The sequence below is a fragment of the Tympanuchus pallidicinctus genome, unplaced genomic scaffold (genome assembly GCF_026119805.1).
Source record: "Tympanuchus pallidicinctus isolate F22 unplaced genomic scaffold, pur_lepc_1.0 scaffold8, whole genome shotgun sequence".
Classification (NCBI taxonomy): Eukaryota; Metazoa; Chordata; class Aves; order Galliformes; family Phasianidae; genus Tympanuchus; species Tympanuchus pallidicinctus.
In genome coordinates, this window is record NW_026294802.1 from 17,809,927 (window position 1) to 17,832,368 (window position 22,442).

Below are 22,442 nucleotides of genomic sequence, written 5' to 3' on the forward strand. Positions count from 1 at the left end.
CCGGCACGCGCCTGACGTGGCGGGCTGAGGCGGGCGGGGACGGACGCGGGCGGCAGCCGGGGGCAACGTGGTGTAAGATAGGCGTGGGGTGGACCTGCTTCTAGAAGCGAGGCAACAGCTGCCTTTATCTATACGTGTATGCCTTTAGCGTGGCTGATAGTGCGGTAGTTAGGCGGGGCGGCGCGGGCAGAAGTCTGAGGATTGCGTGGAGTTTATTGAGCAAAACGTCAGAGCCGCGCTCTGCAGAGCACTGAGGGGAAAAAACAAACAAACAAACAAAAAAAACCGAGCTTTCACCGAGTTTTCTGTAAGTGAACTTCCATACGTGTCGTGGTGCTCATTTAGGTAATGTGTTAAGCACGTGTTTCTTTCTGGGTATTTGTGTAACTAACTGCTGTTTTGTTTTGTAGTTTTTTTTGCTCCCGCTCTTTAAAAACAAAAAAAACGACACAAAATGTCTGAAGTTAAGGAGAGGAAAAAAGGTCTTCCTTCATCCAAGAGCAACGAAGTTTCCCAGAAGCTCAAAAAGCACAGCAGCCGTGGGAAGGTGGTGAGCCACAGCCAGAGCTCTGCTGGGATGGATTCACGGATGGCCTTGGGTGTGATTTCTCTCTCTGCCTGCTTGGTGCTGGCCTGGTAGGTAGCCCTGCGCAGAAATCTAGCAGAACTTGTTCTTATCATACGCTCAGTCAGGTTTCTTTATCTGAATCTTTAATAAATGTGTGACTTACGTTATACAATGCACATAAAGCAGTAGGCAGAGGCGTCACTGATTCATTTTATTCTGCTGTCATTCTGTATCTCTCACTTTTAGCTTTCATTGCTTACCTTAATCCATGCAGACTTGTTCTCTTTGCAACTTCTAATTGCTGTGCAGTATTCTAACAAATAGCAGAGAATCATAGAGAACAGCAATTCATGAAAGTGCAAGTATTTTAAGCTCTGTTCTTCTAGATGAAATGGCTCTAATGGCTCTAGTATGAGGACCCCCTCATCCACCATAAGCCTTACTGAGGGATGAATCCAGCAAAATAACAGCGTTTTACTCATAGCCTCACTTCCATTCTGCTGTCAGGTTCACTAGTATGCACATAAAGTACAGGACTGAGATTCCTACTATCTGTTCAGAAATATAGCATCATACAGGGTTTACCAAATGTTCTTCGCTGGTTACATGTTCATAGAAACATAAAGGTTGTAAAAAACCACTAAGATTATCTAGTCCAATTCTCAATCCATCACCACCATGCCCACTAAACCATGTCCATAAACGATGTTAATGTTAAATAGTCAATGTTCTTTTAGCAGCATTAGCTTAACCAGCCTTAATTAGCTTTAAGCAGCATTAGCTTGACCAGCCTTTCTAATTGTGAAGGTTTCCATGCATGATTTTGAGGTGCTCCACAAGAAAATCCAAATTAATGTTCTGTGTTTTAGTTCTACCAGTTAAAGTATACTTTATCAGTGGAATATATTGCCTTGCTTGAGGGGGAAAACAGTACCTGCTGGTCAAAATGGAGAGCAAGAATGAAATGCACAGGCAGTAGAAGCAGGGACCAGTAATCTGGAAGGAGTATAGGGATGCTTCTAGACTGTGTAGAGTTGGATTCGGAAAGGTTCAAGGCCCAACTGGAACTGGACCTCTTAGAGGACAGGCTGAGAGAACTGGGGCTCTTTCAGCCTGGAGAAGAAAAGGCTCTGTGGGGAGACCTGAAAGCAGCCTTTCCGTATCTAAAGGGGGGTTGTAAGAAAGGAGACAGAATCTTTACCAGTGTCTGTTGCAATAGGACAAGGGGAAATTATTTCAAACTAAAAGGGGAGATTTAGATTGGACATAAGGAGGGTTTTTTTTTGTTTTTTTACCATAAAGATGGTAAGGCACTGGAACAGACTGCCCAGAAAGGTGGTGTGTGCCTTGTCATGGTGACATTCAAGGTCAGGCTGGAGGGACTCTGAGCACCCTGATCAGCTGTAGATGTCCCTGTTTGTTGCAGGGGAGTTGGTATAGATGGCCTTTAAAAGTCCCTTCATACTCACAAGATTCTGTTATTCTATGAAATGACCTCTCTGTGTTAATAGACGTTTTTCTTTGTTAGATGGTATGCTGTGTAAAAGAGAAGTGCATCTACAAATGTTTCCTTATTTTTACACGTCTGTTGGAAGGCATCAACTCCAGTATGAAGACAAATTCACTAGCAAATTGTGTGTGTGTATGAGCACAATTCCCTTCTTTAACAGATTTCTGTGAATCAGATCCTGGAAGACTTAATGTATGCTAATTATATTGTTTTAATTTACTGTTTATTTATTTGCAATTTGCAGGTTACTGTTTCAGCAGTCGAGTCGATTTGCTGATATGGAAAAAAGGTACAATTTCTTGCAGCAAGAAGCTGAAAGATTCCTGGACATGGAAAATAAAGTTAGCTTAATTTCTGAAAAGGTAATTGTTAACATCTTAATTGGATTGTTTCTGGTGAACATTTACCATTGTTTTATTTTATTGACTTGTAGTCAAATTTGAGCGATTCTTCTTTTAGATACATTTTTTCTAATGTGTTCTACTTTCCTTTACCTTCAGTGAATATTTTATAGCAACATTTGTGATGACAGCACAAGAAGTCAGTTGTTAATTTCCACTGAAGCTTGTTTAAGTCACTCTTACTCCGTTCTTTGTCTTTAAAATGAAAGTAAATAGAAATATCTACCTTACAAAAGTGCTTTGAAGGTAAGGAATGTTATGAAGCCGTATGTATTAGGCTTTCAATGGACCAAACAATGAAGAAAGTTTAAGGACTGTGTTGCTTTGAATTAGTTACTTAACCACTTGTTTACTCAGTGTGTGTACATACTGGAGTATAAGCATTATTGAAAAGCATTAAGAAGGAAAATAGCATTAATCATATCCATGACAAAAGCAGTGACAAAACTTGTGTTGACTCCATCTGAAACAATGAAATTTAAATTGAACTTTGACTTAATTGATTAAAAAAAGAAGACACCGTAGGAATCAGATTTTTTGTCTTAATAAATGCAGCTACATATGTCAGTCTGTACTATTGTCCAAGGATGTGCATCTAGCAGTTGTATCTCAGTGTGTTTTTTTGACACAAAACTTTTAAAATAACTTAGATTTATGCACATCCCCATCCTGTTCTGTATATAATTGTCACATACATATATTTAAGTAAAAATTGCAGGCATTTTTATGTGTTAGACCAGTTCTAGTAATACGAAAGACATGCTGAAATGATGGTGTTTTACTTTCCTATGTGTGGCAAAATGAAGTAGGCTGGCTGCAGAATTATTGCACGGATAGTGATGGGAGAGCAGCATGGCTTGTGCAAGTGATATTGATTTAGCACTGATCTCATAATGCTGTCATCTATATATGATGTAATTTCTTGTTTATTTGCAGCACTTCAGATTATCTAAATTCCATGCAGCATTTTGCACTGTGAGATATTTAACATCCCCCCCTCCCCCATCCCACAAAAAAAACACATTCTATGGAAAATCATCAACAAACAAACCTTTTTATGTGGCTCTTTAATGCCAGATTAATATTTTAACAAACAAATATGAAAGCAAATCTTAATATAGAAACTTAGTAACAAATAAAGTTATTTCTAAGGGACTTCATTCTCTGTTAAACAAGTGCAAGTGATTTTCTAGTCTTGCTGTTGTTTAGTAGACCTGGACACTGTTTTGTGTTGTAAATGCAGCTTGAGTCTTCTGACAATATCCTACAAGAATCTGCCTCATCCATCTCTGTGATGACTGAGATTGAGCAGCAAGTGTCTTCTCTTCATAACACCATAAGAGAGATTGAGACCAATGAAGAGACTCTGTTTATAAAGATGCAGGGCATTAATGAGAAGTTCCAAAATATTACAAATTCCTGGAGAAGAAGCATGGATGAAATGAACACGAACACTAGTGGCATAAAATCTGAAGCAAAGTTCATACATACAGAAGTTACTTCCCAGATAAATAAAGTTGACCAAAGAATTAAATCCCTTTCAGAAAGATTAAAAGACTTGGAAGACAGTACAGCCAGAAATATTAAAACAGTAAAAAGGCAAGAAGATGATGAATTTGCTAGAGTTGAACAAAAGTTGGACTTGCATGCAACGGCAATTGAAAAACTAGAAGAAGAGCTGAACAGTCTGTTAGCCAAGAACACAGACCTGAATCAGAAACTTGCAGCCTATGAACCTAAAATTGAGGAGTGCAAGACCCATTTGCCAAAAATTGAAAATGCTATTCATTCTATCCTTAGATTATCAAGTGAATTGCTAAGTATGGAGAAGAAGATAGAGAACTTGGCAACACAGCTATCTACTGTGGAAAGTAATATGTTGAAAACTGTCTCTGATACAGCGGCGATGCAGAACGTTCTTGACGGTGCACAGTACAATGACAGCATATCAAAACTGCAAAATAAAGCAGCAGTTATAGAAGTAGTACGTGACATGGAAGTATCTTCAGGTGCTGAAGGAATAACTTTAGAAGGCTATAAGTTAGAAAGTGACCAAGATGGGGATAAGTGAATTTGGACTTCAGGCTCACACTGATGGAAAAAGCACTTTAATTGATTAAAAGTTGCGTGACTTCAACATACGAGCTGGGAGGGGGACAGAGACATCAGGTTAAAATTTATATTTATTCTTCATTGCTTTGGTTCCCATATTGTTACTTTTTGTTATCATATCCTATTGATTTTGTAACACAATGAACAATTGATTTCTCTAGAGAGAGCAGTTAATACTGCGTGTTCAAGACACTCTTAAACTTCTATTTCTCAATGCTAGGATATTTCAGGTTCATGTATTTATTATTTATTATTTATGTATGGATTGTATCTGTTTACAGTCATATTCAATAAAAATATGTTGCAGTCTATTGCTCTGTCCTGGTGAATAATCCAATTCAAAATAATTTGATCTTCCAAAAGCGAGAATGTGTGTCCACTGTTCCATTAAAAGTACTGTTCCAGACTGAATTTTTTAATAATACTGTTGTTTCACAAGCATGTTCTACTGTGTGGTCTAGTTCATCTATGCTTGGAGCAGGGCGGTTAAACTACCAATGGTGCTCCCTAGTTGAATGTATTTAATCAACCCAAACTCTACTGAAAGCTGAATGTACTTGAGATAGAACAAGAACTCCTCATCATTAGATGTCATTAACTAGGAAACACGGTACAGCTCTTCACAATATAAGTTCTAATATTTTGTTTTTAAGCAAACAGTTTTGTGGTCATGAGGAATTCTGTCCTAAAAACTCGATCAATTTAATTAAAGGGTAACAAATAAAGAACAGAGATAATTAAACTTATTTTTCTACTGTGTCGTGTGGGGGCTTGCTCATCAACACCACCACTGTGCTGCATCAGTATCAGTAGTAGAAAACAATAAAAAGCTTGCAAGCAAACAGTACCCAGTTTTTATGATGTCTAATGCTGTTCTAAAGAAAGAATAACAACGTGCTGCAATTGTTTGTTTTAAAAATCAGTACTGTGGCTAATCTTAATTCAGTAAACTTCTCAATCCTAATGCTCTCTACAGGCCAAGTTGCTGTACTAGTAGCTTTTAGCAGCCAAGTGGATGTTTCATTGTACTGAAGTTAGGATTAGGGCCAGTAAGGAAAGTCAAAAACACAGTTGCTGTGCTGAATTAGCAATCTGACCTTAGTATTTCCAAATTGTAATCAATTCTCATAAAAATAGTTAAAAAAAAAAACAACCGGATAGGGCCTTGTAGTTAAAAGGTGCAATAATGTAATACTCTGAGTTTTCCAAGTTTGTTTTTACTGAAGAAGAAGAACAAAAAAGCTAGTTACGAAGTGGAAGAGTAATACAGTAGTTATGCCTGCATCATACGACTGGTTCCAGGCTTCAGGTGCATAGATGTTACTGTTCCTGAAAACCAAGCTATTTCTGCAGTGTGTGTTGGAAGGCCCCACCTGCTCCTCCCTTCTCAAACAAACAAACAAACAAAACCAACACGTATGATCTAGCAAATTCAGCCAAAATGTGCTGAAAGGACAGTGTTAACTGCCTTGCAGCAAATGTCTTATTTCCCAAAGACAGGGTTTGCTCTCAATTTCAACATCATAATACTAAGGTATTTAATTAGAGTATAGCTTTCATCTTGATGATTGTTGTTAAGTTAGAAACTTTGTCATATATTTTTATTTGTATCTCTTTAGTGTGAAAAGACGTTGAACTTAATGGAGCAGATGGAACATCTTCAGGTACCTTCTCACATTAAACGTCTACAGGAAGATTTTTATACAATGACAACATGGTCGAGCAGCGTAGTTAAAAAGAATGAAGAACTGCAGAAGAATCTGACAACCCTTCTTCACGCAGTTGCAAGTGTTGAAGAGAATGCAGCTTCTGTAGCCAAAAATGTAACTTTGAAGATTGTGACAGTAAAAACTGACATAAGACGTATTTCAGGCCTGGTCTCAGAGATGGCCGCACTGACGGAGTCTTTGCAAGCATTGGAAGATAAGGTAGAAAAAGGTGAAAAGAAGACGATAGAAAGCATAAGTGATCTGATTACCAGTAGCATCGACCGAAGTACAGAACTACAAAACTTGGCGTCCAGTAACGCAAGAAAAATTGAGCAAATTAAGACAGCTTTGTCTGAGTTAAGGAGTGACTTTAACAAACATTCGGATAGACTTTTGAATCTCGAAGGAGACAGAGCAAAAGTTCTGAAGACCGTTACTTTTGCAAATGACTTAAAACCCAAGATGTACAATCTTAAAAAGGATTTTGCCACCTTGGAGCCATTAATAAGCGACCTAACACTGAGAATAGGAAGATTAGTTGAGGATGTGTTACGACGGGAGAAAGAAATTGCTTTACTGAATGAGAAGCTGACCAATCTAACAAGAGTTCAGACTGAGATCAAAGGTATGAAAGAGGAAATAGCCAAGATCTCAGACATTAATTGATCACTAGAAAAGACACTGCCTACGAAATAGCAATGTTTGAGGAGTGTTACTCCATCATGAATAGTGCTAAGAAGAAAGACAACATTTAAAGGCTTTGTTTAGAAGCACACTGGAACTTTGAAACTTCTTTCTTTTAAAAGAGAAGAAAAAAAAAAAATACTGATTTTGAGGGAAAACAAGCTATAATTTGAACAAAAAACTTGTTTCTGTGCATATTTATGTCTTTCCGAAGGGTGACAGGTGCTATATTTAATTAAATGCTTGTTTTGTACAATAAAACAGTATTGAAGCATAAAATACTGATCTTCAGCTTTCCCTTTCCTGCTTCAAAAGAAGGAATAAAATTGTGGTCTCCACATAAATGAAAGGTAATCAAACTGCATTAGCAATTTAGTGCTTGTCTCAATACATTAACCTTTTTTTTTTTTTGGGAACCACAGCAGTTTCCTATTTTAATTTTTTAAATAATCTGTATTTAAAGAGGTAAATGCAGGGAACCAAGCAATGCAGGAAAAAAAACAGGAAATGCAGTTGATGCCCAGCAAAAAGTTTTTCCTATAAATCAGTATTTTCTCTGAGGCCTTATGATTGCAATCACATAATTATGCAGCAGTATTAGGTCTTTAAAACACAGTACTATACAGAGGGGGTGCTTTGAAAGATCTACTAATCTTATTGATGGCCTTCTCCCAGTGTCACCTGTATGTATCCATACAGGAATCCTAACAGCATTATTCATCATTGCTTAGCCTGTAAAATACTACAGCAATTGGCAAGATTAGCAAAGAGAACCTACTGAGATGTCAAAGAGTAAGACTGACAGTAGCCCCTGACTGTATTTCTGTGGTGAAGAACAAGAGCTTACGGTACCTGAGGCATTTTGAAGTGTAGTAAGAGAGAGATTGAAGTAACGTGATACTGGGAGACCGTTTAGCAGAGAAAAGAGAAGAAAGTGCACTAAGTAGGAATTGAAATTGCTATTAAAAAAATTAAGCAAGATGTAGCAATTGAGAAGAAATCCCTAAAAGTGAAGTTATGTCAAGAGATATAACCTAATAGGGTGATCTTCATAACTCGTCAACTGTTCAGATGGTCGTATCTGAAAACAGTGCAGCTGGTTGGCCCTTGAGTTGATGGAAGATATATCATTCTTTTCCCTCACTCTTCCCATCGTCATTCAGCATTCCATGATTTTTGCACTTTTTTATGTTTCAAGTTTCTTTTACTCCTTTCCAGTCCATCTGACAAACCACAGGAATAAAACTGTTAAAAGACAAGTCTTCCTACAAAGCATCCGTATGTGCCAACCAAGGAACCTTTGTTCTTTCACACAGCTCTTGAGCAAACTCCTGAAAATAACAAGGTGTTTGAAGGAGGAAAATAAAAGAACATCCAGAATGATCAGCCATGTTAAAGTGCAGGTTCTGCATTGCACCTGAAAAATACAGAAGCACAGAATAACAGAATATCCTGAGCTGGAGGGATTCACACGGATCATCAGGTCCAAATCCTGGCCCCAGACAGGACTACCCAAAACTAAAACTATGTCTGAGAGCACTGTTCAACACCAGAGAAGAGTTCAGCACCCATCCCTCCATTCCTCTCGTGAGGAACTGTGGGCCACCATGAGGCCCTCCCTCAGTCTCCTCTTCTCTGGGCTCAGTGACCTCAGCTGCTCCTCATACATCTTCCCCTCTAGACCCTTCACCACATTCATAGTCCTCCTCAGTTTGGTCAAAGGACAGAGGCAAAACTCATTCTGTATTGGAAAAGATGAGGCACAGTGAGGCAATTTTCATAACTTTAGATCAATCTACTAGCCTTGCTTTTTGCTTTTGTGCTCTCAGCAGGGGCGAGTGTATGAGATCAGGAAAAACACAATTCTTATTTAGTTCATTTCTATGGATGGTCAACAATACCCTCTACCCTCTACAATTTCATTATGTGATGGAGAGATTCAGGTAGCAATGAAAATTACAGCTTTGCTACTTGCAAAGACTCGTTCCATACAGTCTAAGCCATAATGATATTCAGGACATCTTTGCTTTTACCTTATCACTCAAGTATGTTGCTCAAGAATAGTATTGTAGCCAGCAACTTACAGTGAATAAAAGCATCAACAGTGTTCAGTGACAAATACTGAAACATTACAGGAGCACAGCCAATGTATTGAAGTCTGCTCTCAGACACCAGAACACCAAGCCAGCCAGAAGTCTGCTAGTGATTCTTTGCCCACATCACTCAAGTTACAGAAACTGTATCCTGTAACAAGGCTATATAGCTATTGAGCTCATCTGTCCAAGAGGTACTCACGTTCACTGTAAAAAACAGGATTTATTGTTTTCACTGTGAACTATATTTCCATGTAGAAATGTAAATGAATTACATCTATTTGTATTATTATAGCCCAGTTTAAAATGATATGTTACAAGCATTTCAGCACGTATTAGCAACATCAGCGAATTTGATCTGTAGTACAATGTAATACAAGCACAGGGTGTGAAAGTTCTTATTCCAAATTTCTATAGGCAGTACGTTTTAAACCAGAAAGCAGATTTCAGCTCCATAAATATTAAGAGAGTATGTTTTCTCCTTCATAAAAAAATATACAGAAGCAGCATATATATGATCCGTGTTTTATGAAGCACTCTTGGGTTTAATGATTGTTCTGAAGTTATCTCAGTTATACGTGGTTCCAGAGGAGTGCTCCTTTCCGATACAGGACTTTCTCTGTAAAAACAACCAAGCCCATCTGAAGTACCGTGGCTCTCCCACCCATCTTCTCTACTTTGAGAAAACATACTGCACATAATGCTATAAAGCACATTTATTAATGACAAAGTTTGACTTTCGAATACATTTTAATACCACCACTTTCCCACTGAAGCAGTTAAAATTTCAGTGGATAATTTTTTGTGCAATAGCATTTTCTATGTTAAAGCATCTCAAGCATCCAAACAAGCCTATGGCTAAAAATCAACACTTAGCAGCTGCAGCTGCCAGTCAGCAGCTCCCTCTCAAGTTTTCCACTGGAACAGAATAGTGGAAGTAGAACTAGGTCTATTTTGCCTTTCTCAGTTACAAAAGAAAAGGAGATATAACTGTTCTTAGTAGTTTTATCTTTGATTGACCTTGATAAAGGTCATCTTCCAAAGGACAGCTTCAGGTTCACCTTAGAGCAAAAATAACGTTATTTTATTACTGCATGTGTTTACAGCTGCACAAAGGTAGCCCAGGTCTTTCTAGAGAAAAACCACGATTTTGCTCCACCCATGAAACAAGAGGAAAGTCTTGCAAAATGTAGCTTAACATTGGTTTACTTGATAGTCAGATTACCCTGCTATGTAAGGCAAATTCTGTCTTACTCTTCTGCTGGCCTTGAAAGTTCATAGAAGTGGTTCACTTTCCCTGGATTAGAAAGTTGCTATGTTTTTTAGTAAAGTCCAGTGGGTTAATGCATGCCTTTAAACAGACTATGCTACTCAGTGCACAAGAGATGCTATGTTTACCAGTTAAGTCGAACCACATACAAAAGGCAATTTCTAAAATTACTTAGCATCGGTGGTCTTGATGTAAGATCAAGGTTGTAGTTAATGCTCTCCTCCAAAAAACTCTTAGAAGCAGGTTTTGTTAAATAGCTTCAAAGCTTCCTACCAGCAACAGGGGCAACAAGATGTATGTGCTTTTATCCCTGAAATTCAACCCAAAGTACTTCACACAAGTGTTTTATTTAGACTTAGGGAATTGGGCTTTGCAGTATAATGCTGTTAGCTACCAACCACTGTAAGAATGTATGTTTAGTGTCATTGGAAAAGGGAATCTGTTTTAGATTTTACTCCTCATTTAGAAAGGAAATAAAGGCTAACTTACTTGTTTAGCATAACCATCCAAAAATCTTGGAAAGTCAGAGGGCCTTTTTCGAAGTAGCAGGGATCTCAATGCTATGTAAAATAGTAGCAGAAATATTAGACCTCAATAGGATGATGTGGTCAATCTATTTACGCTACTCCAACAGAGCAGACTGTTCATCACCAGCTTGAATGCTGAAAGGCAACATATGGAAGTTCTGCAAAAAGGACACATGCTCCAGCTCTACTAAGTGAACAAAGTAATGCTGGAGGTGATGAACCCTTAATACACTATTAGGCATGTTCTGAATTTTACTTAGTGCGATTCGACTGTTGCCTCTTGTACAGCTGAAACTCAAAAGGCAGCATGCTCATCTCTTACATTAAATACTGGAAACAAACAAAATTCATTGCCTTAATAAAATATTTTCAGGATTCTCTCCTTGCATGCCTACAAGCTTAAGATTTCCTCAAATCATTAAGGTTCAAAATCAGGCATTCAGAAATGTATGGTTTAACCAAAACTCAGTATTAACATAATTAAGTGAAAAAAAAGGCAGGGGGACACAGGAGTGTAAATCAAACTACAGAAATACCAAAGTTAAGAAAAAGTTGGCATGTTCAATCCCTCCAAGAAGAAACAAGCCATTTTTAATTATCTTTTAGTAGTTGAATATTTCTGAGAAACTTTATTACATCAGCTTTGCTCTTGTTAAAGTAGCTGCTGCAATTTAATTCCACAGTACAGCCAAAACAACATCTTTGGTGCAGTTCAAAGCCAAGAGAAGCAGAAATTAGTCAAGTAAGCATAATTTGCATTGCAGTGACTACTCCAATGCAGAGTTCTGAGTAGTGTAAGATTCTCCCTCAAATCTATGGAGAACACAGATGCTGTAACTGGGATGTCCTATCAGACTGCGTTTTTATCTCAATCACTGCAATTAATCTGTTTTACAGAAACAGCTGGTGAAACAGGACTGGAAAAAAGCATATAGCTGCAGTAAGTTTCTGCAATACTGCATGGGGTTCCTTGGCCCTACTCTGGGAACAATGAAAGCCTATTTTGCTGCTGCCGTTTCACAATTCTAATTCTTGAAGTGCAGAAAGGCCTATTTTTTATTTTTCATTTTGGGAAGTATCTGAGGCATTTGCTGCTGTGAAATGAAGCTCATATATGCAGTAGTAAACAGACACTAAGCACTCTGTTTCTCATTTATTTCAGGCAATGACAGTGGTAGAATTTAAACCCTCATGTGGGATGAGGGTACAGCCAATAATAACACCATATAGAGTTTGTTTTCCACATAGTCAAATATATAAAAGTTTCATGAAACTCATCACTGGACAGCCAGCGAAGTCAGTCCATGAGGTGTCTACTGAATTAAACCAAGCTTCTTCTTCAGAGATTCTGGCATTTCAGGTGGAGGTGGACGAGGAAGTCTGAAATAAACCTTCACAGAATCGTAGATGAACCACTGTAGCGCAGTCAGGGTACCAATCATGATGATACGAGCAAACAGACCTTTCCAGACACCTGCAGAACAAAAATATAAGCCATGAGCAGAAGAAACCAGGAAAGAAGAAATCCCCTCCAGAACACAAATGACCACAGACACTAAACCCAAAATGCATGAAGGTATGTATTTACCTCTGAATCCAAGCCTCTTAAGAACCTGTGAGGCAGAACTGCCTTTTTCCTTGTTCAACACAGATACCACGGAGTCAGCAGGATGAGAAACGATTGCACAGAACACACCAGCTGAAAGAATAATTTGACATCATTTCTGTGGTGTTTTATCTGCATCACTACTGCGCATAGTAAATATAGCCAACTGAATTAACACCTTCCCTAGATCACTAACAAACTGCACAGGAGATACATCAAGTCTCCTGATATTGAAGAAGTCTGTTCTTATTAGGGTTATATGACTATTGGGAAACACCTCAACCAGCTAAATTATCCCTACCCCTTCTGTCAAAAGAAAACTCATCTTGAATCTTTGCAAATGCACAATCACTCTTCCACTAAGATTTCTCTACCATTCTTTCAACATTCCTGTTTCTTTTGTAGCCTCGCAAAGATTCGAGTTTTCTTGTTTGAACCAGCTGTTGTTTCTAAACTAAGGCACTGACATAGCAGACACAGGAATAACTGAGAGTACTATCCTACTACAGGCTCACTCATTCCAATCAGAGATTGAATCCAGGCTTTTCACCTGCACTTGCTGAAGCTACATGCAAATTCCCTCACTCTCACATCTATTTGAGATAGAGAAAAATGTGTGGCTTTCAAGAGCAGGATTTAAAGTTTTCTTACCAATATAGCCTGCAATAAATGTGACTACCAGCTGTTCTCCTTTTGAACATTCACTTCGTGGCTTGGGAACAACATACTTGTAGAGAGCTTCAACAGTACGTTCAAAGCAGGCAAATTTCATCATTGTGTATGGAATCTGTCTCATCCATAGCGGAGCAACGCCTTTATAGAAACTTAACAAGAAGAGAAACTGTTTGATTATCTGTAGTACTGAAGAAGTACTTCAAATCTGAAAAAAAATCATTATCTTCCTGCTGCTATCAGCAAAACAATTCCTAACAGATTGACACTGTAAGGTCAAATTGCCACAATACCTATGGAGCAGGAACATATTTCTATTATTCATTTCTGTGCACTACCTGCAAACAGCAAAACAGGAATTTAACTGATCCCTACTCTGCACAGCTATTTTTGTTGTCACATTTCAGATCACAATGCACTGCAATAATGAAGTGCAGCAAGGTTCAATGTCTGCATACCAGCCACGTCCTGATAGCGGTAAATGACTCATGTATTTACAGTCACTTTTATCAGAACAGAAAGCTAACATGCAGTTATATTTCTCTCACATGCCAATGACTCAAGCATCTTCGACTGTACAACCAAAAAAGTTGCTGAGCAACTTCGACTGGAACTGCTAGAAACTGAAGTTATCCAGCAGAACTCAGCACAAAGATACTCACAAAGATGGATCTAAGGAGCATGTGGAACTAACAGCCAGCTCAGCACAGCTTCCCTGATGTTAAGTGCGTTAAGTTGTTATCCTGAACTAGAAAGACCAACAAAGTATTGTAAGCTAAAGCCACTACTGATTTTAGCAACGGTTCTTTGTCAGGAAAAATATTTTAAAAAATGAGAATTCAAGTCAAAATAAAAAAATAAGGAAACACTAAAAACTTACGCCCAAATGCCTTCTTCTCCAAACATTTTAGGTACCGCTTGCCGCAGAGTGTTAGCGTATCCAGGCTGTGTCTGAATGCGAACTTTAGCAGCTTCCATTGGAGCCAGAGCAATGTCAGCAAAAAACTCTGCACTGGCAGATGCAGCTAAATATAACGAAGTACGCCACAAATAGGCATTTTCCTGAAGTGAATTAAACGTATTTTCATTAATGAATTGTACTTTTCCTGATTCCTCTCTGCTAGTAGTACTGTTACGCTGCTGGTGCACAGTTTCACATAAAGTACTTAATGCTTACCTCTCCCAGCATGTTGCCATACAAGATTTTGAAAACTTCATAGAAACCAAATTTACAAAGCCCCTGCAAGGAGTATCCAATAAAAGTTGGAGCCCATCCCTTAGCCAAGCCACGAAATCCATCTTCTTTGATTGTCACTGAAAATCCATTGAAGATGCTCTTGTACTTTTGTGGATCAACCTAAACAGAACAGACAGTTAATTGCTTGACATCTGACATTGTTTTCTCTTCTCACACCTCCAAGTGGAATAGAAAATTCTTGAATTCCTCACACAGCTGGATTTCCCTGGACAACATCATCACCACAAGGTTACACTAATGTAACTGCAAGGGTTACCTGCTAGTCTCAATCCCTAACTTTAAATAGTCAGTATGTTCTTCAATACTCAGGAAACAAGCAGCCTCAATTTTGCTTTGTATTTATTTTCCACATGACAACTAGGACTTGGTACATAGGAGAGACTCACTAACACTGATAGCACTATTTTTGCATAATTTTGTTTAGATCAGATTCTTTAAAATCTTGACAGCTTTTATCAGCAATCTTATCAACCCTACATATAACACCTACACCAAATACAAAGCCTGAAGATTCCCCTGATTCTTAAACAGAAAAGGTTATTTGCCCACTATTAGTTTGATCCCTCAAAACAATTAGACTAAGATAGGTAGATCAAAGAGTAAAGAACTTCTGCACTTGTACTTTGATTTTGCAGTAAGGGCTACATTCAAAATATTTTCTGAACACAAAAAAACCTTCGTTGATGCTGGAAAAGACCTCTGGAGGTCATCTGGTACTCTGAGTATCAGATCTTAGAATAAAGGCCAACCAGACTATTTGTTTCACATGAAAGCAAACAATTCATTTAACAGAAACTCTGAAGCATGTCATTCTGACAGATTTTAAGTCATGTCCACTTGCCTTTCATACTTGTTTTCATCCAGCATTTCCCCAGGAAGGTGAAAAGGAAGATATCCTTTTAGAAGACAGTCAAAGGACATGCGTGTGAAACGGCAGCGACTAATTCTTTAACTTGCAGCCTATCCACTGACTGAGAACTAATTTACCTAAACACGTCAATTTCAGAACATTCAATATTTAACTGGGTACAGTAAAACTAGACTATATTCATTTCAGAGTCATGTCTAATTATCATCTACACAGGAGACTACCTCTTCTTAAAAGTACATGTGAGGACAGGAAACAGTTTTCTTCCTGGAGAATCTAGGGAGGATTAATAACATGCTCTCTTATAGGACCTGTAAAAAGATAAATGCTGACAGGTTTTACAAGGTTACACTGGAAGCCAAATGGAATCTTCTCTAGAGAAGGGGAAGCATAACCAACTTCATCTCAAAGGATGCCCAGGACTAGAAGCCCAAGTAAAACACACCTACAAAACCAATGAAGCTTATGAATTATGAGGTCTTGCTCCCAGTGGTAAATGCAGCGCTGCGTGACTCTCAGGCCTTCTGCCCAACAACCCAACTTGCAATCCGATTGAGAACTGTTTGAGATGCTACACCCTCTCTACTCGTGATCAATCTCCTCCTTCCCAAGAAGCTCATCTTTGCCTAAGTCAAACTACATATCTTGGCTTTTCATGACATGCACTGACTGTAACAACAGAAGAGTTCACTTAAGCTACACTTTCAGAAATAACACATGTATGCAACTACAGCTTTTCCTCTATGGCAGAAATAGAGATTGAGACTGAGCCTCAAGGGAAATTTATAAAAGGCATCACATTGCCTGCATCTGATGCACCATGGGTCTGCCCAGTGCATTACAAAACCAATACTTTGAGACCAGAATTTAAGATGCTCTTGAGCACACAAAACCCTCCCCCTCCTAAACTTCTAGAGGGCTAAAGGCCCTCTAGAAGAACAGTTTTAAAGAACAGCACAGGCGGTCCTCCTAGTGTGATTGGTCCTCGTTCCAGGAGTTCTACCATTACAAAATTGATACTTTTAGAATTGGTATCAGTCTATACAATACTGAAGTGTTAATAGCTTCAATACATTTCCAGGGATTTACAAGTGTGCTTTAATTTGCTATGTTCTTGAGGCACAGATTTGCCTGAATAAACCCATTACTGTTTTTACTCACAGCTGTTTACCAGATTGTTTTAATGTTGGAGTTGGTATTCATAAGTTAAGTGCAGTGAGGTTTCACTTCTTCCAGTTCAGTGAGAAACCATTCCTATCACTACTAGGAAACCAGACACAAGCACTGACACCCTTACAATTTAAAGTTCTACCTTTTATACTGTAAATGTCATCATGAGAAACTATCCAAGCTGTAATTCATGCAGCAATGTCCAAAATGTTAATGGCTCAAATTAAACATGCACAACACTTCAGGCTAAAAACATAATTAAGTCTTCAAAACACTAATGATACAAATTCCTTCTTTTGAAATACGTGAATTGTGCAGAGCAGCCCACCAGTCAGCACAGAATAACTTTGTGGTGGGTGTAGTTTTGGAAACGTAGTATGCTAAACTTATCTTGAACATAGTTAACTTACCCAGGTTAGCCTAAATGACTCTGCTTCCCTTGAATGTGGTATTTTGTTAACCTCACAGCATTAAGCTCGACAATCAGCACTCAATTTATTTGCTGTGTGGCATCCAGAAAAGGTACTGTGAACTCTCCATATGCTGGCTACGTACAGAAGAAGTTTAAGAAATGTCTGAGTTAATACAAACCTGCATACGACATTTCACTAAATCCAGAGGTACGACAGCAGTGTGTGTCAGGCCACAACTTAGGACCCCACCAACGCCACAAAGAGCATAAAACTTGAGCGAGCCATATTCACAACTGTATTCTGCAGCAAAACATAAAGACACACCATGCTTTTACATAAACTTCATGCATCGTTGGGCAATGATGTCCAAGAGATAGTTTAAGCTTCCATTTCATTAGTAGATTAATTATCTCACACTAAACACACTTTATCAACTTCACCGCATGCAGAACAAACCTGCATTCTGCATTTAACCAGGTCTAGAGGAACCAGTGCTGTATGCGTTGTTCCACAGCTAATAATCCCACCGAAACCACAGAGCACAAAGAATCTGCCTGAGCCATATGCACAGCTGTATTCTAATTAGGAAAAAAAAATTACATTTCAACCAGACATGGTAATGAACATCAGAAAAGAAACAGAATTGATCCAGTGCTATCTTCTCAAAATTATTAAATTCAAATAATTTTTCACGCTATACTATTTAACTACAGAGTTATATCAGAAATAATCTCCTCCGCTTAACTTAACACCTTCTGGACTGTCAAGATTGGATTCTAGGCCATTCAACATGAGTTTCTTCTTTGAAAAAAATAAAAAGTAATGAAAAAGGTTATAGCTCACAGCATATTTGTGTTGAAATAATTCCATAACTACTACTACAAATTACGACTCAAAGCCGCAACATCAAGCATCTTCTTGTATCAAGGAAACAAGCATTTATTATTCTAGAGACAAAACTTCTTTTTAAGCCCCTACTACCTAAAGGAATGAAATATTATGGCTTAAAAATCTCTCACACTGATTGCAGAGACCACACAGATCTGTCAAAGACTGGATTTTTTTTTCCTTTATACAGTATTTTTTCAGGTATTTTTCAGATCCTTCATGTAGATGAATTTTTCTTTCAAACGCAGAAATTGAGATTTAAACAGCTTCTGTTAAATGAAATTTCAGAATTTCATTAGACTGAATATTCACATTTAACGTTATAGAAAAGGTTAATCAAAGAAACTTTTTGACCATACGTCATCAATGGATATTTAACTGGAACTGCTCCATAAAGTACTCCGTGTGAAATCATCCTGTTTTAAATAAATTTCTTCATGAACATGAACAGAAGTTTCCAATTATGTGCAACACCATCAGCTAATCACCCATTAACACTAACAGGTTTATCCAACTTGCAACTTCTCTATTGTAAAAGAGCTTCCCCAAAACATACCAGAACTTTCATCTCATTTATCTCCCAACTTACTCTTCAAAATTAACCAGTAAGACAATAAAAATTCATTACCTCTTTATTCTGAAATAACAACACATTTCAAATCAGAGACGCAACATTAAGCTTAAATTTAAAGACAGGAATTAATTAACAGTCAGAATAATGTATAACCTAAGAGGTTTTTTTTTAAACTGAGATAATACCCAAAGCTGAAAATATGTTAGTCCAGGACTTGCACATACCTCTAAATAGCATGGTTAAGCTGTCTGCTTTCCAGACTGCAGAAATACTCTGTTTAAAACTCATCAGAATGACTGGTTAAATACACACAAATGAGTTTGTCTATACAAGTGTAATCAGAGAAGCCTCCAGGTCTGAATTACTGGGTGGTTCTGTCTAACCACGTCTTCAGCATGACAGTACTGTACTTCCCACACTGCCAAGACACCTGAACTGCCCTTTCACACCCCCTCTTTTCTATATTAATTTACTGTTAAAAAGTTGCACTCCTCAGTAAGGCAGAGCACTGTAGAGAACACAGGTAAGTAGAGTTTTAAGTATCTCATTTATTCCAGTGATACTCAGACTGATTGGTCCACTGGATATTCAAAAGCACAGAAAACCAAGCCACTATCAGGTTGGCTTACACTCTTTACATGTACCTATGTTTGCAGCAGCAGAGCAGTATTAGGAAAATAAAAGACAATCACATTAGATACCTTATTTTCTATTTCAGAAGTGTAACCACGTTTCCTTAAAAACTGTTATCTGAGAATAGAATGGCAGCAGAGGAAATTACAGGAAAGACATCCTAACATAAGTAGATGCTGACTTACGACAAACGCAATAAAGCTACTTAAATATAAATACACAGCACAAAAACATGTCTACTCTGTTAAATGAAATAATCCTAGCTGTTGTTGTTACTTTAGATCTGAACCACTAACAAGGACAAATTCCAAGAGCTGCGTTATGGCTGATGCCCTGAGCTGAACTTGAAAGGTCTTGTGGGTTCTACTGATGACTTTGTGTGACCTTGCATAAGCTCAGATATCTTCTGTTACTCTCCCAACACAAAGATCAAGAGTACCAATTAACAAAATAGCAGGACAGACAAAGAAACATATGTATCTTCATCTGCTTACAAAATGGATGAAGATTTAACATAATAATTTTAAGAAATAAGTGCACGTACAAGATATATTTAGCATGCTGAATGGTGATTTAGGACTTTATTCAGCTAGGAGCAATGCTACTACTACTGAAAGCCAAGGTTTGTTTCTTTAAATTCAATGAAACCGAACACTCAGTTCTGTCTTTTTCAAATGCTACACGGACATTCATACAACAGCACTGACAGACATCAGTAATTACAGTAATTACAGCTTCACAAAAGAAATCTTGTCAAGATTTTATAGTATGGAATTTTTAATAAAAGCAGGCAGGCATTTTCCTATAGACAGCTTATAGAAACGTGAGTTTTCACATCTACTTCCACTACAGGAAGGTCTGACCTTTGGAAGTCACAGCAGAGATTAAGTAACACGCAGAAAGGGCTTGGACTTAAATCTAAGGAGCATCACTGTGTCTTTTCACAGCTACCTCGTGCATGCCCTCTATCTACTAAACTACTAAGGAGAAAAAAACAAAAATATCAACACAGAATAGCTGCTCCTACAACGCGTGTGGATATTGAGACGAGAATAAAATACACACACGCAAAAAGGATCTTCAGACCCATCCACGTCCGCAGACTTCTACGCTGCTCTTCCCCGCAGGCAAAAGCGAGGGTCTACGGGCCTAGCGGGGCCAGAAGCAGCGATCCGGCAACCCCAGGGCAGCCATCAGCAGGGCCTACACCGCCGCTCCGATCCGGGACCTTCTCGCGTCCTTCGCCGGCGGCGCTGAAGGCGCGGTGCCGTTCGGCGCGCGCCGCCGGGGAGCGGAAGAGGCCGCCAGCGCCTCCCCCCCCTTGCCCTTCCTCGTCCTCCAAGCGGCCGCCGGCCGCTCCCCGCCCCAACGGGCACGGGCCCGCTACGGCAGAGGGGAGCGGGCCCGGCCACGATCTTCCCCTCCAGCTCTTACCTTCGGTAGCGGACGCGGCCGCCAGGCCCCGCCGCGTGGTGGGCGCCTCGGCCGGTTCGGCGCGCCTCCTCAGCCCATCCTGGCACAGCTGGAAGTGCGGAGCGTAGAAGGGGTTGAGCCGCGCGAGGGGCGCGATGGACGAGAACATGGCGACCTGAAGCGGGCGAGAAGAACGCAATGGGGCGGCGAGGCCTCGCGACCGGCACGGCCCGGCGGCCGAGCACCCGGCGCCCGCTCAGCTCCCCAAGCGTGCAGCGGGCCCCACCGGCCGGGCGACCCGACTCACCTCCTAAGATGGCGGCGGGCGCGCAGCGCTGCTCCGGCCGCAGCTGGGTGCAGAGGCTGACCGCAGGCCCGGCGCGGTGACTTTGTCCTTCGCCGACGCGAGAGGCGGAGCCACAGGGCAAGAAGGCGCGAGGCGATTGGCGGAGGCGCCCCGCGAGCCGGTGTCGCCGCGCATGCGCGGTCCGCGCCAACGCCCTTCCTCCCCGAGGTGGGGGAGGGGGCGACTGTCGCTGAGGGGAGGGCGGGGTTCCCCACGCTCTACGTAACGCCGCGAGGATGCGTACATCTCACTTGGAGGAAAAAACGCGGGCGAGAAAAGGACCGTGGTGACGGTGCGTGTGCCCGCGGCCCTGGAGTTCCTCCCTGCGGTTCCCACTCGCCGGCTGCGGGCTCCACCGCATGCCTGCACGCAGCCCCAAGCGATGGCAACCGCAAGGCACGCCCAGCTCCGCTCGTGACAGGCGGCGGCAGCGTTACCTGTGCGACCGCAGCCTGGGACTGGTCGGAGCTGGGCACTGCCTGTTCCCAGGCCAGCTACCATTCCTACTCTTAATCGTGTGCTGTTTTCAGGCGCGGTTTGAAGTTAGTACTGTGCTGAGTTCTGTCTCTCGTTAACTAGCATCACTACTATTTGAACTACTACTATTGAAATTGGCCTGTATAATGACCTGTTACGAGGTTTTAGCTGACAATTAACTTCTAACCTCTGCACTATTAACAAATACTATTACAAGTCAAAGAATCATAGAACAGCCTAGGTTGAAAAGGACCACAAAGATCATCAGGTTTCAACCCCCTGCTCTGTGCAGGGTTGCCAACCAGCAGACCAGGCTGCCCAGAGCCACATCCAGCCTGGCTTTGAATGCCTCCAGGGATGGGGCATCCACAGCCTCCTTGGGCAACCTGTGCCAGTGTGTCACCACCCTCTGTGTGAAAAACTTCCTCCTCATATCTAACCTAAACCTCTGTCTGTTTAAAACTATTCCCCCTTTGTCCTATCACTACCCATCCTCATAAGCAGCCATTCCCCTTCCTGCTTATATTCTCCCTTCAAGTACTGGAAGGCCATAATGAGTTCTCCCCCCAGCCTTCTCTTCTCCAAGCTAAACAACCCCACTTCTCTCTACCTTTCCTCACAGGAGAGGTGCTCCAGCCCTCTGATCATCTTAGTGCCCTCCTCTGGACCTGCTCCAGGAGCTCCACGTCCTTCCTGTACCAGGGGCCTGGACACAGTACTGCAGATGGGGCCTCACAAGAGCTGAGTAGAGCCTAACATCCTAGTGAAAGGACAGGAATAACACGTGTTTCTGCTGAATGCCTTCCATTTTATGCAGAAAACCCCTTCAATTTTTCTAGACCTGAAAGAATAAAATAGCAGAAGCCTGCAGTTTGATCAAGCGAATCTGATTTCTGGCACACAGTGAAGGCAGCAATAGAAAATAGTCTTTCAAGACTATGCTTTAGTGTCCGCCTCTTTCAAATTCACAGTAAAAACAGTCACTGTAAATTAAATTCTTCTCTTTAAATCTGTCTGTATCTTCTCAAATTTTGGGTAGATAGGAGTATACCAGTTTGGCCACTGCAAAGCTTTCCTAGCCATATTTCTCTGTTAACACTCACTTTTTTTTTTTTCCTCCCCCTTTAGCTCCTGTCTTACAAGAGCTTTCCACAGACCTAACATTTTGGTGAAGCCCATGAGGTCAAATCTCTTATGATAACTAAGACTATGCTGAAAAACAAGCTCATAAACACAAGGTTTTAAAATTA

General features: G+C 40.1%; 2 protein-coding genes and 1 non-coding gene across 5 annotated transcripts; 1 reads left to right on the forward strand and 2 right to left on the reverse strand.

Moving 5' to 3' along the window:
• The first annotated feature begins 42 nt into the window (after positions 1–42).
• Positions 43–7,263, forward strand: IKBIP (IKBKB interacting protein). 2 transcript variants are annotated; one of them, XM_052667409.1, is made up of 4 exons: positions 43–307; positions 411–636; positions 2,323–2,440; positions 3,723–6,000. In XM_052667409.1, the coding sequence occupies exons 2-4, from the start codon at positions 455–457 to the stop codon at positions 4,548–4,550; spliced, it is 1,128 nt and encodes a 375-aa protein (XP_052523369.1). In that variant the 5' UTR covers positions 43–307; positions 411–454; the 3' UTR covers positions 4,551–6,000. The 2 variants fall into 2 exon arrangements, with proteins under 2 accessions (XP_052523369.1, XP_052523370.1); XM_052667410.1 differs by lacking the exon at positions 3,723–6,000 and adding an exon at positions 6,211–7,263 and having other exon boundaries at positions 55–307.
• A 3,207-nt stretch (positions 7,264–10,470) lies between these two features.
• Positions 10,471–20,817, reverse strand: SLC25A3 (solute carrier family 25 member 3). Of its 2 annotated transcripts, none has more exons than XM_052667411.1 (8): positions 20,677–20,817; positions 20,391–20,544; positions 17,040–17,161; positions 14,330–14,509; positions 14,033–14,214; positions 13,132–13,304; positions 12,463–12,573; positions 10,471–12,348 (listed from the first exon to the last, which is right to left on the reverse strand). In XM_052667411.1, exons 2-8 carry the CDS (start codon positions 20,536–20,538, stop codon positions 12,188–12,190), a joined length of 1,077 nt encoding a protein of 358 aa, XP_052523371.1. In that variant the 5' UTR covers positions 20,539–20,544; positions 20,677–20,817; the 3' UTR covers positions 10,471–12,187. The 2 variants fall into 2 exon arrangements, with proteins under 2 accessions (XP_052523371.1, XP_052523372.1); XM_052667412.1 differs by lacking the exon at positions 17,040–17,161 and adding an exon at positions 17,318–17,439.
• On the reverse strand, positions 13,598–13,838 carry LOC128074122 (small nucleolar RNA SNORA53). The gene has a single exon (XR_008202989.1). It is a non-coding gene; the product is annotated as a small nucleolar RNA SNORA53 (small nucleolar RNA).
• Positions 20,818–22,442: the final 1,625 nt, after the last annotated feature.